This window comes from Ischnura elegans, chromosome X (genome assembly GCF_921293095.1).
Source record: "Ischnura elegans chromosome X, ioIscEleg1.1, whole genome shotgun sequence".
In the NCBI taxonomy this organism is placed as follows: domain Eukaryota; kingdom Metazoa; phylum Arthropoda; class Insecta; order Odonata; family Coenagrionidae; genus Ischnura; species Ischnura elegans.
In genome coordinates, this window is record NC_060259.1 from 120,041,822 (window position 1) to 120,065,110 (window position 23,289).

General features: G+C 39.3%; 1 protein-coding gene and 1 long non-coding RNA gene across 7 annotated transcripts in view; one reads left to right on the forward strand and one right to left on the reverse strand.

Moving 5' to 3' along the window:
* The window catches only part of LOC124171538, a 247,714-nt gene that overhangs the window by 36,738 nt on the left and 187,687 nt on the right, over window positions 1–23,289 (reverse strand). For 2 of the 6 annotated variants that reach the window (XR_006867817.1, XM_046550717.1), the window contains exon 3: window positions 2,400–2,504. The exons of the other annotated variants lie outside the window; for them this stretch is intronic. Coding sequence is in view for 1 of the 2 variants with exons in the window: in XM_046550717.1 (XP_046406673.1) it covers window positions 2,502–2,504 (3 nt within the window). In the remaining variant the exon portion in view is untranslated. Of the gene's footprint in view, window positions 1–2,399; window positions 2,505–23,289 lie in introns of those variants that run through there. 6 annotated transcript variants of the gene reach the window in all.
* On the forward strand, window positions 7,351–9,766 carry LOC124171542. The gene is made up of 3 exons (XR_006867826.1): window positions 7,351–7,387; window positions 7,514–7,699; window positions 9,489–9,766. It is a non-coding gene; the product is annotated as an uncharacterized LOC124171542 (long non-coding RNA).

A 23,289-nucleotide genomic window follows, 5' to 3' on the forward strand; every position in this document is an offset into this window, starting at 1 on the left:
CTTCTAAGCTCAATGCCATCTCTCCGTCTTCTCCTTGTTTGTCGTCACCTCGAGCCCCAAGTGTGTTTGGCCCGCCTCGTTAGTCCTAAGCGTCCTAAGCGAAGGGGCCATGTGCTTCGCTCTGCATTTATTTTTTTATTTTTTTTTTCTGGACAGTAATCAACGAAGATAAGATTCCATCTAAACAGTCAGCGTATACCAGGGCCCCTTCGAGATATTTTCTCGTCTCTTGAGGGAGCTTCTAAACCACGAGCTTCAGTCCACCCAGTCCACCAGAGTCATTCATGCTGTGTGGTGTTCGTTCAGGCAGTGTGCTGAAATTTTCATCGGGTGTACTTCCTGTGTGTGGTATTTTTTATAATTGGGGATCCTACGAAATGGGAATAGTATTGAAAGGCAAAAAAGAGACTCGGAAGTCTGTTTGTGTGTTAGGCTATAGTAAAATCATTGGTGGGGTGAATTTCAAGGGCCTGTTATTGCATTCGTACGTAATGGAAAGAAAACGCCATTACAAGTGATGTATGAAGTTATTTAGGAGACTATTGAATGAGGCAGTCCTAAATTCATGTTGTTCACAGGAAAAACACGTATAAAAATTTGACTTATCATTTCGCGTGCCATTGGGCGAGATAATATTTTTGAAATATCCAACGTCATACGAACTGTTTGGACTTGGCCGTCACTCATTACACAATTTAGTACCAAGACTCACAAAAATTGATTTCCTAAAGAAAATTCCTGCAGCTGGGAAGAAATCAAAGTCTCAAAGGAGGTGTGCAGTTTGTGCGTAACATGGGAAATGAAGAGTTTGCGTGTACTGTTGTGAAAAATGTGCAGTGGGATTATGTTTGGATTGCTTCAAATCATGTCAGAGCAGATTTTCTAAGGTAAATCATTTGAATATTTGGATATTGACGTTTGAAACATTAGCATATGATTACCTATATGAAATGATACGGTAATAATGGAACAAAGTCAGAGAAGTGGGCTGAAAGGTAAATTTTCAAGTAGGCGAAACGGGTAATCCTATCGAAAGTATCCAATCTGTTATGAAATTTTCAACCCCAAATAACTAAATAACATCATGTAATTGTATTTTTTAAATGCATGGAATGTTAGAGATCTCGTAGCTTATTCGAAACCAAAGAAAAATATTTCAAAATTGAAAATTAATTCATAAGTTCATAAAAAGAAATACATGAAACAATAAATATTTTTTCCAATCGCTCGAAAAATTATTATATAGTAGCGCATTATAATACGCAAGTTTACAAAAATTTTCAACGATACTGATCATATATTAAGAAAGATATAAATTATTGAATGATAGTATACCAAAAAGGCGAAGATTTTTAAATCTCATCTGGCCGCTGAGATGGGATTTAATTAAATGCCTGCCGCGCTTGAGGGGTTAATAATTAACCAATGGTTAATCAACCTATAATTAGGTACCAATAGTTAGTTAATCGACAGTTAATTACATTAATAATCAAATCAAAGGGTTTAATTTTAATTGCTCGGAAGAGCTAGCTATAGAATTTCAGGCGTGGTAAATTTTAAGGGCAATATGCAACAGTCACATAGTGCAACACATCCCAAAAGATAGCTCTAGTAACATTTGTTTAACTAACCTCTATCAATATGTTGTCAATTTAATTTCTTTATTTATCCAGGCATTTCGATTTAGGCAATAAAAAATAATAGGAAACCACCCTATTTGAGCATTACGCCAAAATGCTAAGCCTCCGTCGTATTTCTTCTTCTTCCGGTATTTATTTTCCTGCGTAAAATGCTTAAATAAATTCAGAAATATGTCGTGTTTGGTCTTATTCTTTTTTAAATTACGCACACATTACTAATATTTCAATCCAATAAAGGTGTAATAATAATTGCCGAAAGTCATTGTTAGACACCTTTCGGGCTAGTAGACGACTCAAAACTCCCAAGTTTTGTTTGAGATTCTGGAAATTGTTCTAACTGCTCTTTTCTGCGGTTTAAAAATTCTATCACTGTGACAAGATGTACCCCAAAATAGAATACCATATTTAATCCTAGAATATATTTACGCATTATATACTACGAGCAAAATATTGGGGAATATAATGGAAAATGACAAAGCAGGAGCAATTTCCACAATTTTAAATTTAATGTACTACCGGTTTCGCTTTACAGCATCATCAGTTACCTTTTCCATTATGTCACGTTTACACTTCATCTCGTTTGAAACCTCAGATTATATGGGAAATATAAGTTTTTTAATAAGTAAATATGAATGTATATAAATGTGAATAAATAAATATGAGATATGTGAATGTAACTGTGTAGTCCTGGATAAAGGAGGGCAGAGTCTACTTATGTGTAAATGAGGAAAAGAAGCGATGGCCACTGCAGCAGTAGCAGCATACTCACCATCAAGATTGCAGTATTTTTTTGGGATACGTCCGCAAACTGCTCCCACACATCCACAAGTTGCACAGAAAATATATCTTGATTGCCTGTGCTCACTAGAATGAGAGAAAGAAAAAGAATGCAGAAATTCAGAATCATTCATAACGTGGCAGTGCACATACACAGTCGAGGACCTCAAATCCATACATTTGTTAATAAGAGTCTCGCGGATAATCACACGCTCTCAGCACGAACCTTTTTCGACCCTTCCTAGCGGGGACTGCACATTATCTCGTACTCCGAGGGTAGTTATGCTCCTTCTTTTCCACATTTATAAACCTACCAGTGGCACTGCTTCGCGGACAATCATGCTTTGTTTGTATGATTTAGCTATATGAATAATTGTTGCTTGAACGTAAATATCTGACTTTGAATTGAATTCCTCATTTTATTCTAAGAATTGCCAAACTTTGAACGAAGCTCTACGGTCAATATTAACCCAGTATCGCCTGAATTAAAAAGTTTCTGCAATTTTTGTGGTAATCATATGTTTTAATCCGAATGAAATTCTGAGCCATTCAGTGACAATTTTATTCTTTTATCTCTAATAGTTACCGAGATACAGCCTGGTACCATATGGTACCGCTAGGCGTTTAAGGGGTCAAAAAATCGAAATTTGAAAAACTTTTCTGAAATCACATTTTTAAGCAAAAAAACGTTAAATATTTATTATTTTCTGCAAAATACATTCATTTTCATCCAAAATTACGCTCAAATGCCATGAAAAAACCTGAAAAAGCTGTGAATGTGGCCATTGAGAAATTAAGTCCGCAGTGTAACGAAACGTAGTAAATACGAGGGTTGTACCAAAAGTAAGGTTCCCATATTTTTTACAAATACAAAACTTTTTTTAATTGATATTAATTTTCATATCGTTGAAAAGCTTACACTTTTGCCTAATTTTCAACTTAGTCTCCATTTTTTTCGACACACTTTTAAAGACAGTGCTCCAGCTTTTTTATCCCTAAGTTGAAGAAGTCTCCCGCCAACCTGTTGAGGAAGTGTGTGACCTCTGCTCGGACTTCATTGTCGCTCTTGAAGCGTTTGCCACCTAAGAGTTTTGTTTCGGGGATATAATGAAATACCCACGCTTCATTTCCGGTGACAGTAGAGACCAACAACTTCTCCTTGTTGCCCCCCAACTTAAAATTGTTGAAGACATTTGCGAGCAGTGTCAAGGCGTTGCTCCATGAATCCGTCAGTCATCAAACGGGGGACCCAGAAAGCACACATCTTGCAATAACCCAACGTTTCTGTTTAAGTTCTTTCAATTGTGCCATGAGAAGCTTCAGAAATGCGTTAAACAAATTCACGGACAAAGTAAAGAAGGATGTGAGATGGAAGAAATACGTAGGGGTGAAAAGATGATTAGCTGATAGAAGAATTGAGTGAATAGCTGCGTCAAACCAATCTTGTTAATCTTAATGTCAAATTATTGACCAGTGATGATGATGATGATGAAGTGAACCATCTCTTTCAGCCATTGTGCATGACCTATTTTATCTCTTTTGTCCTATTGTAGTTTTATAAATGAATATGTATCATATTTTACACGTGAAATTTGTATCACTATTAACAGTTTGACCTGCCTTATGTTTGTGACACAAACCAACGGGGTCAATAGACATTATTATTACTTCTATGACCCATCTTTGAGTTTTTGGGTGTAAAATATTTATTTGTGTGTCTTATGAGAAAAGAACTAAGTGGGATTCTGGTGATTCCCTCTAGTTTGGAGGCCATGGGATAAAGTTGGCACTGCTACATTGCGTGGTTTTCATTCCATCCGAGGGTCATTAGATGTATGAACACAGTTGTACGAAAAGGTTTCAAGAGCAGAGAGTGTATCTTCACAGGGTGTTTTGATACATCAAAGAACTATCGACAAATAAAACTTAAAAATCTCTTGGGTCCAGTGATTTCCCGAGATGTAAAGTTCCTTGGGAGGATGATAGATAAAAATAACTGCATAGAAGACAGTAATGCAGATGTACCAATTCATATGCTGTTAGACCCTTTTCTTCGATGAAATAAGGTGATTTGCTATTATTTTATTGCCTAAATCAAAAGATTGTTATTATATGACTCCTAAAGAACTTATTTCACGCTTTTAGATTTTTAAATGATAATATCTATTTTTCCCCATTAACTGAAAAGTAAAAATTTTCAAGCGCTAGATAATGCGACGGCTAAGTATGAATGCTGGGGAAAGCCTAAGTGACGTCATTCTGGTTCCCACTGTCGCCGTATGAGGTGACCTTGGGGCAAGGATATGTGCGCTGCTGCGATGCAGGCTACTAGAAAGTAGCTGAGTACACTGCTAACAGGTAGCACTTGGCTTAAATAAGGTTTATTAATACCTTATCAAATGAAGGAAATTTTCCGACCATAGGCAGTTTTAGTTGGTGATTATTAAGAGATGTTTCCCTGAGCTCTGTGCCTCATGCATCCATTGGTAATCTCAGACGATGTAATTCTCCTTTCTACTCGTATAGAAACAAGGTCCCTGTGACGTCACGTGGAGTGGAATCGCTTTTTTCAAATGAGGTTAATATTGACCATTAACATTCGGCTAAACTGGGATTTACAAAACCAAAAAACTACTATATTATAAATACACAAATGGTGGTTAACGAATCACAATCAATGCCTATCCTTTTCTTTGATGAAGGAAACTACCCCATTGGGCAAGAGATAGCTCCTGTGGCTGAGGATGACAATGTGTGAATTTTAGCATCAGATGAAAGAGATAAAGTTGTCGGTGAGTGCCAGGACTTACAAAGGAACCCATTGAGAGAAAGGGTGACCGAAAAAAGCCCTGATGATATTGTGCTTTATCCAGCTGTGTGCAGAAATTTGTGTGATCCTACTTCAGCGCAAGAGCTATTGGATGGGACTGAGAGGGATCAGTGGAAAGATATAATGAATGAGGAATACACATTACTAATAGATAATGATGCATGGACTTTTGGACAAAGGCATTGTAAAAATATAAATGGGCATCCAAGGTGAAGTCTGGTGCTGACGGTGAAAGATGCAGAAATGGGGCCCAACTAGTAGCATTGGGCTTTATCCAGACAGAGATATGCAGTTGATTATGAGGAAACATTTGCTCCTAACAGGGTCATCAATATGACTGCAGAGTAAGCCTTGGTCATCAATAACCTTCCTATAAAAACAGCCTTTCTCCAAGGGGACACAAGATGAGGTATATAAGGAGCAGTGCAAAAGCTTCAGAAAGGGGTCAGATAATAAAAATGATAACCATTCATTCATTGAAGGCAATACAATAGCATAGTTTCATCAAGTGGTCATGAATACAATTGATGCATCACCGGTCTTTGGTTATTTTACAAAGAAAATCCTCGCAGCATATGTACGGTGGAAAGGATTGACCTATTCCCTACTATAAATACTAAAATATGGAATTGGACGTTTCTTTACCCGGGAGACGAAGGCTGAAAATATTCATCGGAGATATTCTTGTGCAGGTGAACAAATGCCAAATACATACAACCATTTTGTAGCTCTCCCCCTTTTATGATGGTCGCGGGTGTGCCATGTCTTTGTTCTGGGACCCTACACAGCGGAGCTTAGGCTTTTATTCTTGAAATCCGGGAGCAGGTACCCAGACCCCTTGTCTTATATTACCCCTCTGGCCTATATTGTCATGCTGGCAATTTGAGGAAATAATCCATTTACATTCCATACACAATAAGTCAAGTTCAAATATTTAAATTTCAATTATGATTCTTAGAAGGGCTAAATTGTATTCATGGTATGTCATGAGGGGGTAGGGTGGGCAGTCCCAGATTATGAGGGTCCACTACCTGCTAGACACACGCCTGGGGTCGACGGAAAAATATCTTCACCACTCCCTCACCATAGAACATCACACCTCAATAAATAATTCATGGTTACAGCTGCCAGAATACGGAGCTCTCTACCGATAGAAATAAGAAATTTGCCATCTATGCATGTATTTAAGAATAAAGTACACAAGTTGTTTAATGACATTTCATGGCAATTCCCGGTGTAACTAACCATGCAGACGTGATTGAGTACTGATGTGGGTGATGGGAGAATATATTCCGTATTCATGAAATAATTTTCTATTAGTCCTACGTTTTTATGTTACACCTGAATATTTTTCTTTGAATAAATAGTGATACTGTTTCAAATGTATTTAATATGTCTGAAAATTTTGTGTGGCTAGATACCCGGGTATCCGCATTCGGGATGCGATTGTACTTATAAGTATGCTTGCATAGATTTATATTTTGCTTTTGTTTTTGTTTCTTCTCCATTTTTTGCATTTTCTAAGTCTTGCTGTAATGTTCTTTTTCTTTGAACCTTTGTCAAATGATTTCTACTTGATTGTTGTGTACTTGTAAATTATCTCATGGGCCAAATGGCCAAGGATAATAAATTAATTGAAAATTGAATGTCCCGAACACAGTGGCAGAAAATTTTTGATGCTATCACAGCTAAATGGTTAAATCAGATTAGAGAATTAAATTTAAAATATTAGATATAGAGACTATAGGCAAGACAATGTCAGCCGGTATATTACGAAGATGAATGATTCCGAATGATTTCGGAAGATCCCATGAGGATGATCAGCAAGTCGCGGATCGAAACGTCAGTGGGAGACATGGAAGACATCAACCGGTGGAAAACCCGAGAAACTTTTCTGCAAAAGGTATCTGCTTAGAACCAAGAGGGGAATTTTTTCCAATAGGTTTCACAGTGGGGACAAAACTTTAGATGGCACCCTCAAGGATGGAGTAAAGAAAGTCGACACCTTCTTCCAGAGACAAACAAGTGATCACATCCATATCCACCTAGAACGGATTGATGCAAGTGACGGGATTGGCTCTGACGTCAGCACGAGCAGTGCTGCACGAGCAGTGCTGGCTTCCGTTGGATACCACGTTCTGTATGAGTTAATTTGCTTTACCTTTCACCACATTATAGAGATTTTTGTGGTGAAGTTTCAGAAAAGTGGAGTTTCTGAAGATAGCGATTTTTCTTTCATTAATGACATTAATTCACTGGATTTCAGGAACGTGTTTGAGAGGTATTTTTGTTAAAAAAAATGCCTTTCCCACATGTTGTGCTGGGATGCCAAGGAAACAACAGGAGTGGACCCAAAGTTAAAGTTTTCAACTTCCCTAAAGATCCTGAGTTGGCAAACAAGTGGATTCAGACAATCAGAAGATACAATTTCACCCTTACAAAAAACAGTAAGGTATGTACCCTTTCTCGCTGTATGTAATTATTTGGATGTAATTTCTGCCAGGATGTGGCTTGGGAATGTTGATGAACAACTCCAGCACTGAAAGTGGCAATTTAAATATTGTAGTACAATTTATTTTGCTTTTTATTTTTCTTTTTTTGTGTTCATTAGTTCAGTAAACATGTGGTTTTAAAAGAGTTACCTACTGGGAATTAGCAGCAAATATAGTCTTTCTTAGCTTCCCCTTCGGTGTGTTATGTCCCGGAAACTCAGTACTCATTAAAAAAATATTTCAGTTCCTCAAAGTTGAAAACCTACTTCAATTAATTACGTCATTAGTCATGTAATCTGGTATTTTTGGAGAAACTACTATAAACATTTTATTTTTGGCGTAGTGCCTTTTATTACGGGGAAGATCTTAATCTTTTAGTTATTCTTGCTTTGAGATTATAATTTCAGCTTATCTATCCTTTTGTAATACCAAGGACACTTACTTGAAATGATGCATGGAAAGCATTTAATCATAAGAAACTTAATCAATTCTCGACAGACACATGCATAGGTTACTTGTGTGTATGAACTGCCATGAAAGAAAATTTATGTTTTTCTCTCATAATCGTCAGTGGTGCGATGAATCAGAATTGAACCATATCCTGCTTTTATCATCTCAAATGATCTTACCCTGAGAGCACAAAGTTTGCAGAATACCATATGAAAACCTAATGGTTTGCCGTATACCAAATATAGGCGACCACATTTGGTCTACATCAGGTCTACATTCGGTCTACATTAGGCGCAAATGTCTTCCTTTTTTGGTCTACTGATAACTTAAAATGGTATAATTTTGGTCTGCGGTTTATTATTACCATGAAGTTTATTATTCCTTATCGTATATGCGTTACCAGAATAGTACTGTGACATAAAATAGTTCCGTAAACCCATCTTTTCCTCATTAATCTTAGATTTTTCAATAGACGTTCAATTCACCCAACTACGGCAATATATGGCTACGGCAACAACTAACAACAATTAACACAACGGCAATATGGCTACCAAACTGCCTACCTCGCCAGACAATATGCCGGTGTGGAAAATAAAAAAATTATAATAATAAATGTGGAATATTCTGCGAACAATACGAAGTTGTTCGTGATATATTAAAACATAGTTTTTCACATTTTGTGATACAGAGGATGTATGATCATCGATTTTTACGGATACAATCACAGTTTACGACGGCATAATATTTAAATATAATGTGCATATTATTCGAATTTTATGAACAAAATCGACAGAATATTATCTGCATTTTATGCGTATCCATTTATGCAACTTTTATACTGAAAAGAATTTTGAGTTTGCTGGGTGGCCGTTAATTAATGATTCTTATAAGAATCATAATTAACGATGAAATGTTACTAACAACGAAATAATAAACATATTATGTCAATAAATTATTAATAGTTTACGGCGGCAGAATATTTAAATATAATGTGCATATTATTCGCATATTATGTGCATAATCGACGGAATATTATTTGCATAATACACCTATCCATTTATGCAACTTTTATACAGTATAAATTTTGAGTGTGCTGTGTGGGAAGTAGTATTCAGCAAGTTTTCATTAAGTACCGTTGGAGTGATTTTGATTGCTACATATCCAAAGCTTGACTAATATTTTGTTCATAAGTATTACGAATGTTCCCATATAATGTTAAACTGATTTGTAATAAAACTATGATGTAGTAATGTATGACAGATTCCTGAGTTGATTTTAGCGCATATGTTGACTTTTCAGGTGATTTCCAAGAAGCGCTAGAGCTAGAAACCATGCCTATTAAACTTAAGCCATGCCAGAAAGCACAGAAAGTGCTACTTGATGCGAAAAACAGAAAGGCAAGGATAAGAATTCCTGCCAAGAAGACTCAACCTGGGGAGGAAAGCACGGAGGAAGAGAGTATTATGCCTCCTAGAAAGAGAATCCCTCCTCCTTCATCCATCAGGGAGAAAGCTGAAGAAAATGCTCCAATAGTGGATTCTTTAGAAAGCCTTGTATCTCTAATAGAAGATGGAGATGGTATGTAACTTAATGATTGCCCCATGTAACATTAGTAGCAACATAGGAAGACTGCTCCAATTTCCATTATTAATAATTTGCACATATAAAAGCAAATGACAATTTTGAAGTTTCAGTTATAGTTACTGTAACAGTAGTGGCTTTAAAATATAAGTATTTAATCACAGGGGTGCAGTTAGGAATTAAGGCTGGGGGGGTTTAGGTGCAACTAATACCGGGGTGTTTGGAGGTGTGGAATACCCACCAGGAAAAGAGATAGGTGGCAACTAATACTGGGGTGTGGGGGTATGGTATACCCGCCAGGATAAGAGATAGGTGCGAGATTAATAAATTGCGGAATTTTTAGATAAATGGTTCAAAATGGTGAGTTTTGCGGCTTTCTGAGGGATATTTTATTAATCGTTACACTATTTTATTCGTAATATCATCAAATAAAGTATCAGCATTGCTTGTGCATACTTCTGCATTTCTAATTTTTTGTAGGTCCATAACTTTAACTTCAGGGAATCTCTCGTTCGCATTCCAATCGTTGTCTCAAACTCGTAACAATGATTCTTTTCCTATTCAAATGCGGCAGAAACAGTCATCCAGCACATTTCAGTATTAATTTGTCGTGTCATGTAACACTTAACTATTTGTTGGATTATTTAGTTTTAGTAAAGTTTAGTTGTAGTTTTGCCTGTTATTTCGTCAAATTTTCTGCCACAGAAGTTCACAGGCTCATCAACATTATCATCAATCATTATTATTCGTGGGCTCGTTAAATGCTTTTATGAATTAATAAAATTATAAAATAAAATTAATTAAATCGATTAAACTGGCTTGTCTTCTCCTCAGAGGTTACAGAATATGTCTCTCAACTCCTACTCTTTTTTATCTCCGCCTCGTTATTCAACCTTGACTTCTCTGCACCTTTAGTTATTAATCTTTCCAGTTGAAACAAATTTTGGGCATTTGTGACGCCATACATCAAAAAACATCATAGTCCTTAATCATATTAGGCTTGGTAATCTAATACACCCATGTCTCGTATAGCGCAATTTCGATTAGCGCAATTTCGATACAGCGCAAATTCGTTCCTCGGGGAAACATTGCAACGCAGAGTAGCCTAATCAAAAATCTTAAACGCTCTCGTGATAAAACGTGAACTTGCGCTAAGTACACACAAAATTTCTATCATTTTACGTATATTAATATTATTGCCTCAAATCTTCTTTTTTGTTTATATATTAATCGAAACCCATTGCATTGCAATGGCCAAAAGTATTACTTGTCATTGGGTCCGGATAGCCGGCCTGCCGAAGTAATTTATCTTGTCTCCTTAACAGAATGATAATAAATAATTTATATCGTTAATTAAGCGTGGGGCTAGTGGAAATGATTTTTTTTTCAGCAATACGGTTTGAGACGTATTTTTGCCGTCATAGGTTATCGGGTGATTGACTTCCAGGTAGAGGGTTTACGCTAAAGCCTTCAAGGTCATTGGTATTCAGTGGTGGCCGAGTTGCGCATGAATAGCATCAACACATAAAAGGGTCCGCTATAGAGTCTCAAACACAATGGCTTCGTTCCCTCCCCGCAGTCGCAGGCCTTCTGCGTCTCAGGAATACAGTTCAGCAGTGGAAGGTGATTTAGATAGAGCCATACAGAGAAAAAACCAAGAGAATATGGCAAAAAATAGGAATGGGTTTAAAAAAATCAAGAATTTATCAAGAAAAACTATAAACCTAGAAGAGGAATTGAAAGAGGTCAATTGCTTTGAAAATGGAGAGCGTCAAAGCGATATTGAGCGGAAGTTTAAATGCACGATGCCTTATTCTGAATAAAGTCGAAGTTAAAACATCAGTGACTCAGCCGCACCAACTTCAACCAAGCGGTCTACACATACGTAAAGTTCATAGTGAATCAGTACAAAAAGACGAGAGTGGTAATCGCTCCGAGACATTTAGTGAAAGCTCCGGTTGGTTTCAGAATGTAAACGGCAAGCAGGTATTTTCAGTGCGGCGATATCAGGTGAATCTGCAAGTGTTGATAGCGCAGTCACCGCAACATTTTCTGATGAACTCCAAGCTGTGATTGAAAGTGGCTCCTTTCCCCCTCAACCAGATTTTAGTGTTGACGAGACGATATTCTTTTGGAAAAGAATGCAATCTCGTTCATTCATTTTCAGGGAAGGAAAACTTGGGTCAGGTTTCAAGGCATTTAAAGACTGTTTCACGTAGCTGTTAATGACTCGGCGGACTTCAAATTAAAATGATTTATCATTCATAAACTCCGCTAGCTATGAAATTGAATTCAAAATAGCATTTTCCTGTCATTTCGATGAGCGACTAAAGGGCCTGGATGACACAATAGTTGTTTTTAGACTAGTTTGAAAAATCGTCAACTGCCGGCAACTCATTACGATCCCCTGAGATAGCAGATGTTAGCCCACCCGCACGACAGGAGGGAATTTCAAAAGCACGTAAGAATTTTTTTAAACATGAATTTAAGTCTTCAAATGCATGCATACTATCTTTAAAGATGTTTTAAACTATAAAAAATTATATAAATAATGTTTTCTAAGGATATTTATGGGAATATATATGTTTTAGCCTTTCCCTTGGGCTACAACCTTGTCGCGGTGGAAAGGCTTGCGCGTCCCTATGACCCCTAGAGCTGCACTGGCGGGATTAATTCTAAATTATTCCCGGTAGGGCCACCCATGCCAGATAGGTCGAAGGGTAGGAGCCTGACGAAAGGTAGTCCACGTGATGGTGTCACGTAAAAAACACTGTTGGAATGGAAGTGGGAAACCCTACCAACTATCTCTTCCCTGTAAACATGGAGTACAACCAAATGAGCCTCGGAATCTCATCGCCCGGGACCCGTCCGCAAAGGGCGGGTGTCGGGCACGGCAACGAGGTCGGCAAGGTCCTCGGGGTCGCCAACATGCGAAATCCTTGCAGAGACTTATCATCATCATCATCATCAGCTGCAGCAGCAATGGAGAAGGAAGAAAAGAAGACCAAGAAGATGGAGAAGAAGAAGTCGGCTATAAATGTGGGGACGTGGAATGTGAGGACTATGATGAGGGCGGGAAAGTTAGAAAATATCAAAAGGGAAATGGATAAAGGGAGGATAGATATCTTAGGATTATGCGAGGTGAGGTGGAGGGATGGCGGGGACTATTGGAGTGAGGGGTATAGGGTTATATATAGTGGAGGGGAAGAGAGCCAGCAAGGGGTAGCTTTAGTGTTAACACATTCCGTGCTGACCGTTTTTTGAAGAAAATGCCCTGTGGCTGACTTTTTGGCAAAAATTTGTATTTTTTTATTATTATTTTAACGACGTGATCTTATGATTTGTGATGCCTTCTACATGTTTTCGCACTTTTTTTATAGATAACCCTTCATTTGTTAAAAATTTAAAATTTAAATTTTCTAAGTATCCTGTCAAACTTTTGATACCTTCCCGCAACACACCTACATGTTTCCCACATTTCTTTGCTCTTTGTCAGTACTGTAGCGAAAACCCGTTCAGACTTTATCACTTTCTGGAAAAAACTAAAGGAAATAGTAATGCAGCAAACATTATTTTTATAATCTGGAAATGATAGATTCAAATACGATTTTAAATGTTTTATTGCTCAAAAGAAAATATTGCGAGTATTACCAATATTTCCAGCAAAAGTGTTGCTCCCTATGGAGGAAAAATTATTATAAACGATATGATATCCTCCGGATAAGATTTTATAATGATATACATTGGTTTATAAATGAAAGGGAAAATTTGTATAAATGAAGAATTGTTGCAATGAAACATTTTTTTACAAATCAAAAATTGACCAGCATTTTTAGAATAATTTTTCAGTTACTAAATACATCGCATAAAATAATATCTTTTTAAATAAATATTGAAATAGAAAATATAACAGGTAAACATTAAAAAAATAATTTTTTCCCGCTGGGTAAATAATTTTCTGCACCACAAATTCTTGTGATACTTCTGGAAACAGTCAAGACACCATCGAGGATCAGATAGGCAGGTGGGGCTCTATAATATGATGTATCCTGGTGGACATTCTTCTTGAAGCACTGCCTACATCTCTTCTGTTTTCGTCTTTTCTGTCTATCGTGTTTTTCATATAATCGGGGAAATGTCCTAATAAGCCCTTGGTTTTGGTTGAGGTAGGCTAGGATGACTATCTCCTCAAAGGGATCGAAGGTACAGATATTGTCATAAGATTCTATAACTGGAATTAGAAAGTCGATGAGAGGAATTTTTAAAAAAATTTCTTTGAATAAAAATTACGTTTCTGCAACAGTGATTTCAGTAGGTGGATTCCCAATTTTTAGTATCATTTGATTCATCAATTTTCTTTCAATGGAAAAGTCAGACATTATTTGATCCCAATGATCGAGGCCACAATTGGAATTGCTATGTTCAACCACCGCATGTGGCTTTCACAGCGTGCACCCTCGCTTTTTCGTAGATTCGTTGATTTTTTGCACTGAATTCAGCGATGATCATCCGCTCTTCCCTCTTATCCGTCCACCTTAGGATACCAATTTTATACTCATGAAAGGCCTCCACCACCTCACCGTTCTTTAATTCGTAGCAGAGCACCAAAAGAGGAATAACTTTCTTGCCTCTCCTCAGTGTCCCCGTCAAGTTAGGTTTCCCATTTGGATGGAATCTAGAACTGGCTACACTGTTATAAAAGTTATCAATATAAAAGGATTAGCCTCAGTCTAAATGATCCTCCATCATTTGTTTACCATCTTCTCCGAATGCCCTTTTCCAGACAGTCCAGTTCCTTTCTGAGTTGGAGGACCTGCAGCGCCAAACCCTTTGCTTCCGTCAACATATACAACTTTATTGCGTACCTGTGGCGCTTTCCCCTCATATATTCACTATATCCCAGCCTAGCTCTCCATGAAACCATAGACTCTTCCAAACTTAGGTCACGTGAGCGGGTCACTACTTTTTCCATTGATTCCTTGAATGCGTCTATATGGGGCTAATTTTGAATAATCAGTGGGCCAGAGGAGAGTTAGAGTCAGAGAACGTAGATAGGTTCTTGTTGATTTGAAGGGCTTGGAGAATTGACATGAATTGATCAAGCGACTTCTCTCTCCTGAAGCAATGCAAGTCATATAAAGATCAAGCTTTTCAATTATTGGAGATACAGGAGATTTGGATAATTCTAGCACGAAAAATAAGGCCAAAAAGTGGGGAAATTCTTCTATGGTTAAATATTTCCATCTAGTAAATTTCCTTCAGGACACGTATTGCCCATTTCATATCTTCGGATGTATATATCATCGGGCCGGATCAGTTTCTCCGAGTTCGGCGGTATGTGACTGGGTTAGTGGAAATTGTTCTCTAAGGCATTTTTTTGTTGGGGAGGATGCCAAATAGAATGCTTGTAAGTATTTCGGATATTATGGAAAAAATCAAGTAATGAGTATCTAATTAAAATGCTAGTGAACATAAGTATGGGGAAGTCTAGCTATTGTGCATGAAATGTAAATAGTAAAAATAAATCGCAATGTGGAACCAGGACTTTACTGAAGTTATTGTTAAATTTATGCAAATATATTATTTCATGCATAGCAGCAAATAAACATAGGGATAACAACAAATTTTGCCATGATGAAATCAGAGCAAATAAAATTCACTCGGAAACTTTAAAAGTATAAGAACGGAAGCATTTATTGTTATCGTAAGGATAAAAATACACATACCTAGAGAATGTCCTAAATTAGGCAACTAGCTAAGCAATTTACCACGATAGCGTTAATTGACGTTAAAAATAAAAATAACAACAATGGAAAAATATTTGTATTCCTTCTTGTAAAAACCAATTAAATAAACACAATCTAATCATTGCGTTAAAAGTCATAAGGAAAGATAAAATATCTTGTAATAAAGTAATTACCTATCCTCGTTAATGCAAAAGTATCTTTTTGTTATTTCGCTTTGAATATTTGTAAAAGTTTTTTTTTAAGGTATAAGAACAATTATGAGAATATATAACTGTTTTTTGCATTATAAAATGAAAGTAATAAAAAAATACATTGTAAAAAGTCACCCCCAAAGACGTCCTTGCAGAGCAAAACCGGGTAAAATAGAAAAACACAGAAAAAATCGAAAAAAAAAAATTTTTCGGAGCTCTCCGCACGGCAAACAGGCGAAGAGTGGTGACTGACCCTCTCCCATACCCTAAATGCGGTGGCTGGCGCTCAGGGCGGAATATAACGCAAAAGGGAATCATGACGTAGCGTCTACGTCATCAGTCACTGGGTAGTGGCTGCCATGACGTAGACGCTACGTCATCAGCACGGAACGTGTTAAACGGGAAGATGGGTAAGCGTGTGGTAGGTATAGACCAGGTAAGCGATAGGATTCTGGTGGTAGAAATTGAGGCACGGCCCACCAACCTTGTGGTGGTCCAGGTTTACATGCCCACTAGCAATCATAGGGAGGAAGAAGTAGATGAGGTGTATGAACAGTAGGGTGGTGCGAAAAAACTCAAGTTACAAATTTCGTGTCGTAATAGCGCGGAAAAGTTGCGATACGTTAGTACAAGAAAAATAAAAAAAGAATCATTAAAATCGGACGTCATCTTCCGATCCCGCAAAGCACCTGAAAAAATGACAAAAATGAAAGAAATCGTTTTTTTTTCGTTGTAAAAAAATGAAATAAAATTAATATCTTTTAACGCAACAGCAAAAAATGGTTACAAATAGCATAGTTTATTATTAATGTATGCATATTTATGGTTTTAAACTGTTATTACCGATCACACCGGATCATTAAAAATGTATAAATTTTGCAATTTTGCCGGTTTTTCATAGTTTTGTAATAATTACTTGAGGATAATTTTTGCGAAGTTTTAAATAGTCCTTTAGATCCAAATGACAATAAAACTGGCCACTAGAATTGAAAGGCAAAATTGCACCTTAAAAGGGCAGCATGTTAACCCTATTGAAACCGAAAGTGAAGATGTTGAGGTTTTAAATGACGCAACGCAAAGTTCAACAATCAAGGAGAAATTTGTTGACCAGGAAGATCACATGCCTAGTACACCCAAAAAAATATAAATCACCATGGCAAATTAGGGTAAATTTATAAACTACAGCTTTTCATTGTGATCAATACGGGGTATCTCACCGTGCAGCTGCTGCTATAGCATCAAGTGTATTTGTAGACAATGGTGTTATAACTGAAGAATATACTTCTAAGTTCATTGACTGATGTAGAATTAGAAGGGAAAAGAGAAATATTATTAGCGATATACAGCAAATCCATCTTGATCTAGGTGAGCTACACGGGCTATACTTTGACGGAAGGATATACAATACCATAGTAATAGAAATGATTGAATTGAAAGAGTACTGCCGGACAGTTAAAGCGGATCACCAGTCTCTAATAAAAGAACCGGATTTTGTGCATTTCAGCCATGTTTCTCCAAGCTTCGGGTCTGCTAAAGATATAGTGGTCTCCTTATTATCTTATCTCTCTGATCAAGGAGTATCATTAGAGTACTTAGGGTTAGTTTGCTGTGATGGCACGAACATCAAAATTAGATGGAAAGGTGCACTATTAGAAAGCTCGTAGGAAACATTGGACCTTCGCTGCAGTGGGCAGTTGGTTTACTTCATTTCATTGAATTACTTTTGTTATATTTTTCAGTATTTAGATGGTGATACAAGTGGCCAAAAATCATTAAGTGGGCCAATTGGACTAATCTGAATGGTAATGGAAAGCTTCCAATTCTGCATTTCCAAGCAATTAAATGTGAAATTCTACAAGTTGATAGATAAATTTTGAGCAAGGACAAAAGATACCTTATTGACATTAGACAAGCAATCACAAGTGCTGAATTTCCAAATGACTTACCAAACCAATTTTGCATGCTCGATGACTCGTGTGGACAGAGCAATGGAAACCTCTCGATACATACCTGAATATTAAAAGAAAGTAGTTTTCCCTGTTATTGAATGGAACTCTAAATTTGACCACGCAGAGAACGTATTGATGGCGATGGTTTTTGATTACAGAAGGCACATTAGAGAGCTAGGGCTAAAAAGAGTATTTAAGGCCAGACGGACTTAACTAAAAGCAAACCTATCGTAAACTTCATTACTCCTGCCATGAACTTCGAAATAAATGACTGTATAGAATTGATTGCCTGGAATAGGTGCTTTCCATTCATTGACACAAGTCGACTTGGGTCGCGGTTTTCGTGTTCCATTCTGTGTGTGTCGCCGACTGTTGTGACACAAGTGTCATCAACTGGCTGTTCGAAATGGTCCGGCAGGTGCTGCCCCTCTGGGGGACGCCGAGGAACTCGGACGGTCGAGCGAGTAAGGAGGGTGACGCGCAGTCAGTCGCGCGGAATGTGTGTAGAGAGACGGTTCGAGTTTTGTTATGGGAGTACCACTCGAGTGCTGTAATAATCCTTGCTACCTCTGTTAATAAAGAAGCTACCTCACAGTTCAGAAGTGGGATCGACCAGCGAGCTGCGGTGGAGTTGTTCGTGCACATCCAGCCATCAATAGATAGAACATCAAAAACCCCAGTGCGGACTGAGTAAGGTGAGAGAGTGTGGTTCTAGTTGTAGCAATGACCAGTCCGACGAATGCGTCGTGGGATGGCGAGTGTCGCGTAGGTAGCTTCAACGGGGTCCATTCTGCGGAAGGAAGGGACGCGACTGAATTGGCGGGAACATGTCGAGAGCAGGAGAGCGAGGCCAGCGTGGCCAGGGAGCATAGTGAGATGCACCGAGAGGCTACCACTAAGTGGGTTCTGCCTGCGTCGACGCCGTATGCCGCGAGAGACAAGGCTAAGGAGGATATACAGTCAAGAGGACCCGGTGAGCAACCGCGCGAGGCTACTGTCGTGTGGCCTACTAAGGGCAGAGAACCGTCGTTGGGAAATTGGCGGTATCCTGTCGGAGAGAGTAGCGTCCTTAGAAGCGCAGCGGAGAGGGAACAAGCGCTTTTGCAACACGAGAGAGAATTGTTAGAGAGAGAAAGGAAACTTCTAGAACGTGAACGAGATCTTTTAAATGGGCAATCGTTAGTTCTTGATAAAAGTATGGTGGGTTATCGAGAAATAGCAGAGCAATTATTGCCGGAGTTTGAACCTTCGCTAACCCTGGGGTTCACGGCGGTACAGTGGGTCAGGCGAGTAGAGAGCATTGCATCAGCCTACGGATGGGACGAGTCGATGTTGTTAGCCCAATCCGTTAGTAAGTTACGCGGAGCGGCGAAACTATGGCTGAATAGCGTAGCCGAGGAAGTACACTCTTGGGAGGCGTTCAAAAAAGGACTATTATATTGTTTCCCATCAGTGGAGGACCAAGCCGACGTGCACTTGAGTCTTACAAAGAGAAGAATGCAGCGTGGCGAGACGCATGAGTCATATGTTTACGCGATGAAGACTATCGCTAGGCGTGGTGAAGTAAATGAAGCCTCCCTTATCAAGTACATTCTAAATGGCATGTGGGATAAGGAACTAGTGAAGCTGCTGACTATGTGTGACTTTGAAGATGTAGAAGGACTATTACGCAAGATAAGACGATACGAGAGTGTCACTGATAGGGCCAAATTGGGAGATAGGGCAAACTTTCACAATCGACCTCCTGTGACCATTGACAAGAGGGCTGAGGTCAAGGAAGAGTGGAGGGGGGAAGTCGTTGGGTGGTCCCAAGAGATGCGATTTGGAGAATCATAAAGGGGAGCCATGATGACATGGGACATTACGGAGAAGAAAAGACTCTGGAACACCTGAGAAGATATTTCTGGTTCCCGAGGATGAGACAAAGGATAAAGAGATATATCGCAGCCTGTATCGAATGCGCGTACCACAAGAGACCAGGCGGGAAAAGGGAAGGAATACTGTACCCAACTAAGCGCGAGGGTACGCCTTTTCATACCGTTAACATAGATCACCTAGGACCGTTCCCTCGTAGCAAAAGAGGCAGTGAATACGTCCTCGCGTACCAAGACAATTTTACGAAGTTCATAGTACTACGAGCTGTGAAAAACACGAGGTCAAAACCAGTCTGTGAGGCCTTGAGTGAGATAGTTAGCTTGTTTGGTTGTCCGGACCGTATCATCTCGGATAGAGGAACGGCATATACGTCGAGAGAATTTGAGGAATTTTGCGAGGGGCATCAGATAAAACACATCAAGAACGCCACTGCAACGCCTAGGGCAAATGGACAAGTAGAGAGATCAAACGCCATAATTACTCGAGCTATCACTACGATGAATTCAGCGGAGGATGGAAGTGATTGGGATGGGCGCTTGAAAGACATTCAATTTGCCATGAACTCGATGAAGAACAAGACGGTGGGAGCCAGTCCACATGAACTGTTGTTCGCGTACCGCCCGCGGAATGCGTTAAGGAACCGAGTTGTAGTGACATTGCAGGAAGATGAACATGAAGTGAGCAAAGAAGTGATAGAGGAGGTTAGGAAGGAAGCTTTAGGCAGGATGGTAACATGTCAGGAGAGGCAGAAGAAAAGGTTTGACGAAGCTCACAAGGAGCCAAGAAAATACGTGCGGGGAGAGTTAGTGTTAGTCGAGCGAGAAGCCCAGGCGACGGGAACGTCTCGAAAGCTAGCACCCAAATTTAAGGGACCATACAGGGTGGAGAAGGTATTCCCCAGGGATAGATATTTGCTGACAGACATCCCAGGAGCAGCCAGAACCCAGAGGAGGTTTCATTCGGTCTTTTGTGCAGATCGAATGAAACCATGGTGCCAATCCCCACCAGACTACGACCCCGATGCTGTAGAAGAAGATGACAACCCACCCCCATGCAGCCCCGGAGACCAGGGAGCCCACGAGCAGATCCAAGAGGACCCCGATGCTGTAGAAGAAGATGACAACCCACCCCCATGCAGCCTCGGAGACCAGGGAGCCAACGAGCCGATTCAAGAGGAATCCGATGCTGTAGAAGAAGATGACAACCCACCCCCATGCAGCCCCGGAGACCAGGGAGCCCACGAGCAGATCCAAGAGGACCCCGATGCTGTAGAAGAAGATGACAACCCACCCCCATGCAGCCTCGGAGACCAGGGAGCCAACGAGCCGATTCAAGAGGAATCCGATGCTGTAGAAGAAGAGGTCAGCCAACCGCAAGAGCGGGCCGAGGACGGCCCTGAAATCAGGAAAGGCCGACTGTCATCAACTGGCTGTTCGAAATGGTCCGGCAGGTGCTGCCCCTCTGGGGGACGCCGAGGAACTCGGACAGTCGAGCGAGTAAGGAGGGTGACGCGCAGTCAGTCGCGCGGAATGTGTGTAGAGAGACGGTGCGAGTTTTGTTAAGGGAGTACCACTCGAGTGCTGTAATAATCCTTGCTACCTCTGTTAATAAACCTCTACCTCACACAAGTCAACAAACGGTAACGCACAGGAATAGGAGAGTTTTAAACAGTTTCCGTGAGTCGACACAAGTCGACTCGTGAGTCACATGAATGGAAAGCACCCAATGTAGTCAAACTATCTACTCCACTTCTTCTTATGAGAATAATTGCTAATGAAGAAATAGCTTCCTTCATTGAATCTGGTGATAAACAAGATTGGGATATTATAACTTCCTACATCACAGGCAAACAATGGAGCCGTGTGTGAAATTGGTAACAGAGGCATCCCTTAAGCTTTGTGGCTATCGATCCAGAGATGGATTTATTAGGGCTATATTCAAATCAAGGTCCATTATGCCCGACTTCACCACAAAATCGCAGTACAAAGTAGTTTTTTCAAGCTAAAATTTAAAAGAAGGACAAAAAATTTAAATATTATAAATAGCAGTAACCCTCATTAGTTGGATGGATGGAGGGTGTGGGTAGAACTCAAAGTGCAGCCACCTCTCCGCGGTGAGTTCTGGATTGTTTAAATATAATTATATCATATATAAACAAAGGAAGAGCTGCATAATCAAACTTTTTTAAAACAAAAATTTTAGCCTAAAATATTACCTTAAGTAATTATTACACAACTCTGAAAAACCGGCAAAATTGCAAAATTTATACATTTTTAATGATCTGATGCGATCGGTAATAACAGTTTAAAACCATAAATATGCATATATTAATAATAACCTATGCTATTTGTAACCATTTTTTGCTGTGGCGTTAAAAGATATTAATTTTATTTCATTTTTTTACAACGAAAAAAAAAACATTTTTTTTTCATTTTCGTCATTTTTTCAGGTGCTTTGCGGGATCGGAAGATGACGTCCGATTTTAATAATTCTTTTTTTGTTTTTCTTGTACTAACGTATCGCAACTTTTCCGCGCTATTATGACACGAAATTTGTAACTTGAGTTTTTTCGCACCAGCCTAATGAACAGCTCGAGGAAATAATTAGAGACACACCGGGTAAGAAAAATCTGGTAGTGATGGGGGACTGGAATGCCTCAGTGGGGGAAGGGAGGGATGGGCAAGAAATAGGAGATTTTGGTCTAGGAATACGAAACGGCAGGGGAGAGAAAGCAGCAGAATTTTGTAGGAGAAACAAATTATTCCTCACTAACACGTGGTTCAATCATCATAAAGGGCGAAGGTACACGTGGAAAAGTCCAGGGGATGTGTGGAGATATCAAATAGACTACATTATGGTAAGACAGAGGTTTAGGAATAGTGTGAAAAACTCGCGCAGCTTCCCCGCAGCAGATGCGGATTCGGACCACAATCTAGTACTCATGAAATGCAATGTAAGATTCAAAAGACTTATGAAAGTTAGGAAGGCGAAGAAATGGAACGTAGAAGCCCTGAAGGGGAGTATGAGGAGAGAATATCAGGAACTAGTGGACATTAGTATACGGGAGATTGAAAGTACTAAGACTGTTGAGGAAAGATGGGATAATATTAAAACGGGAATAGTCAAAGCGGCGGAGAAGTCAATTGGTTACGTTGACAGTAGAAGGATAAAGAAGCCGTGGGTAACGGAGAACATGATAAGGGAAATGGAGGAGAGGAGGAAGTGGAAGAACGTGGACACGGAACAGGGAAAAAGAATCTATAGGGAACTGAATAATCAATTAGGACGTGAAACTAAGAGGGCAAGGGAGGCTTGGTGGAAAAGACAGTGTGAGGAAATGGAAAAGTTCCAGAAGGATGGAGAAATAGGCGCGTTGTACGCCAAAGTTAAGTCGCTATCGGGCGGCAAAAGAGGACAAGCCATGTCTAAAATTAAGGCTAAAGATGGGAGGATGCTAACCGAGCGAGAAGAGGTACAGAGTAGATGGAAGGAATACGTGGAGGACCTGTATGACGGAATGAACAGACCAGAGAGATTGACTCTAGAGGAGGAAAGTGCAGTGGAGGAGGATAATCTTGGGCCGGGGATATTAGATTCGGAAATAGAGAGAGCACTTCGTGATATGAAGGCTAGGAAAGCAGTAGGCGTGGACAATATCCCGTGTGAGCTTCTGAAGAATCTAGGGAAGGAAGGTAAGAATAGGTTTTTCGAACTAGTGCGCAGGATCTATGAGGAGGGATGCTGGCCGGAAGATTTC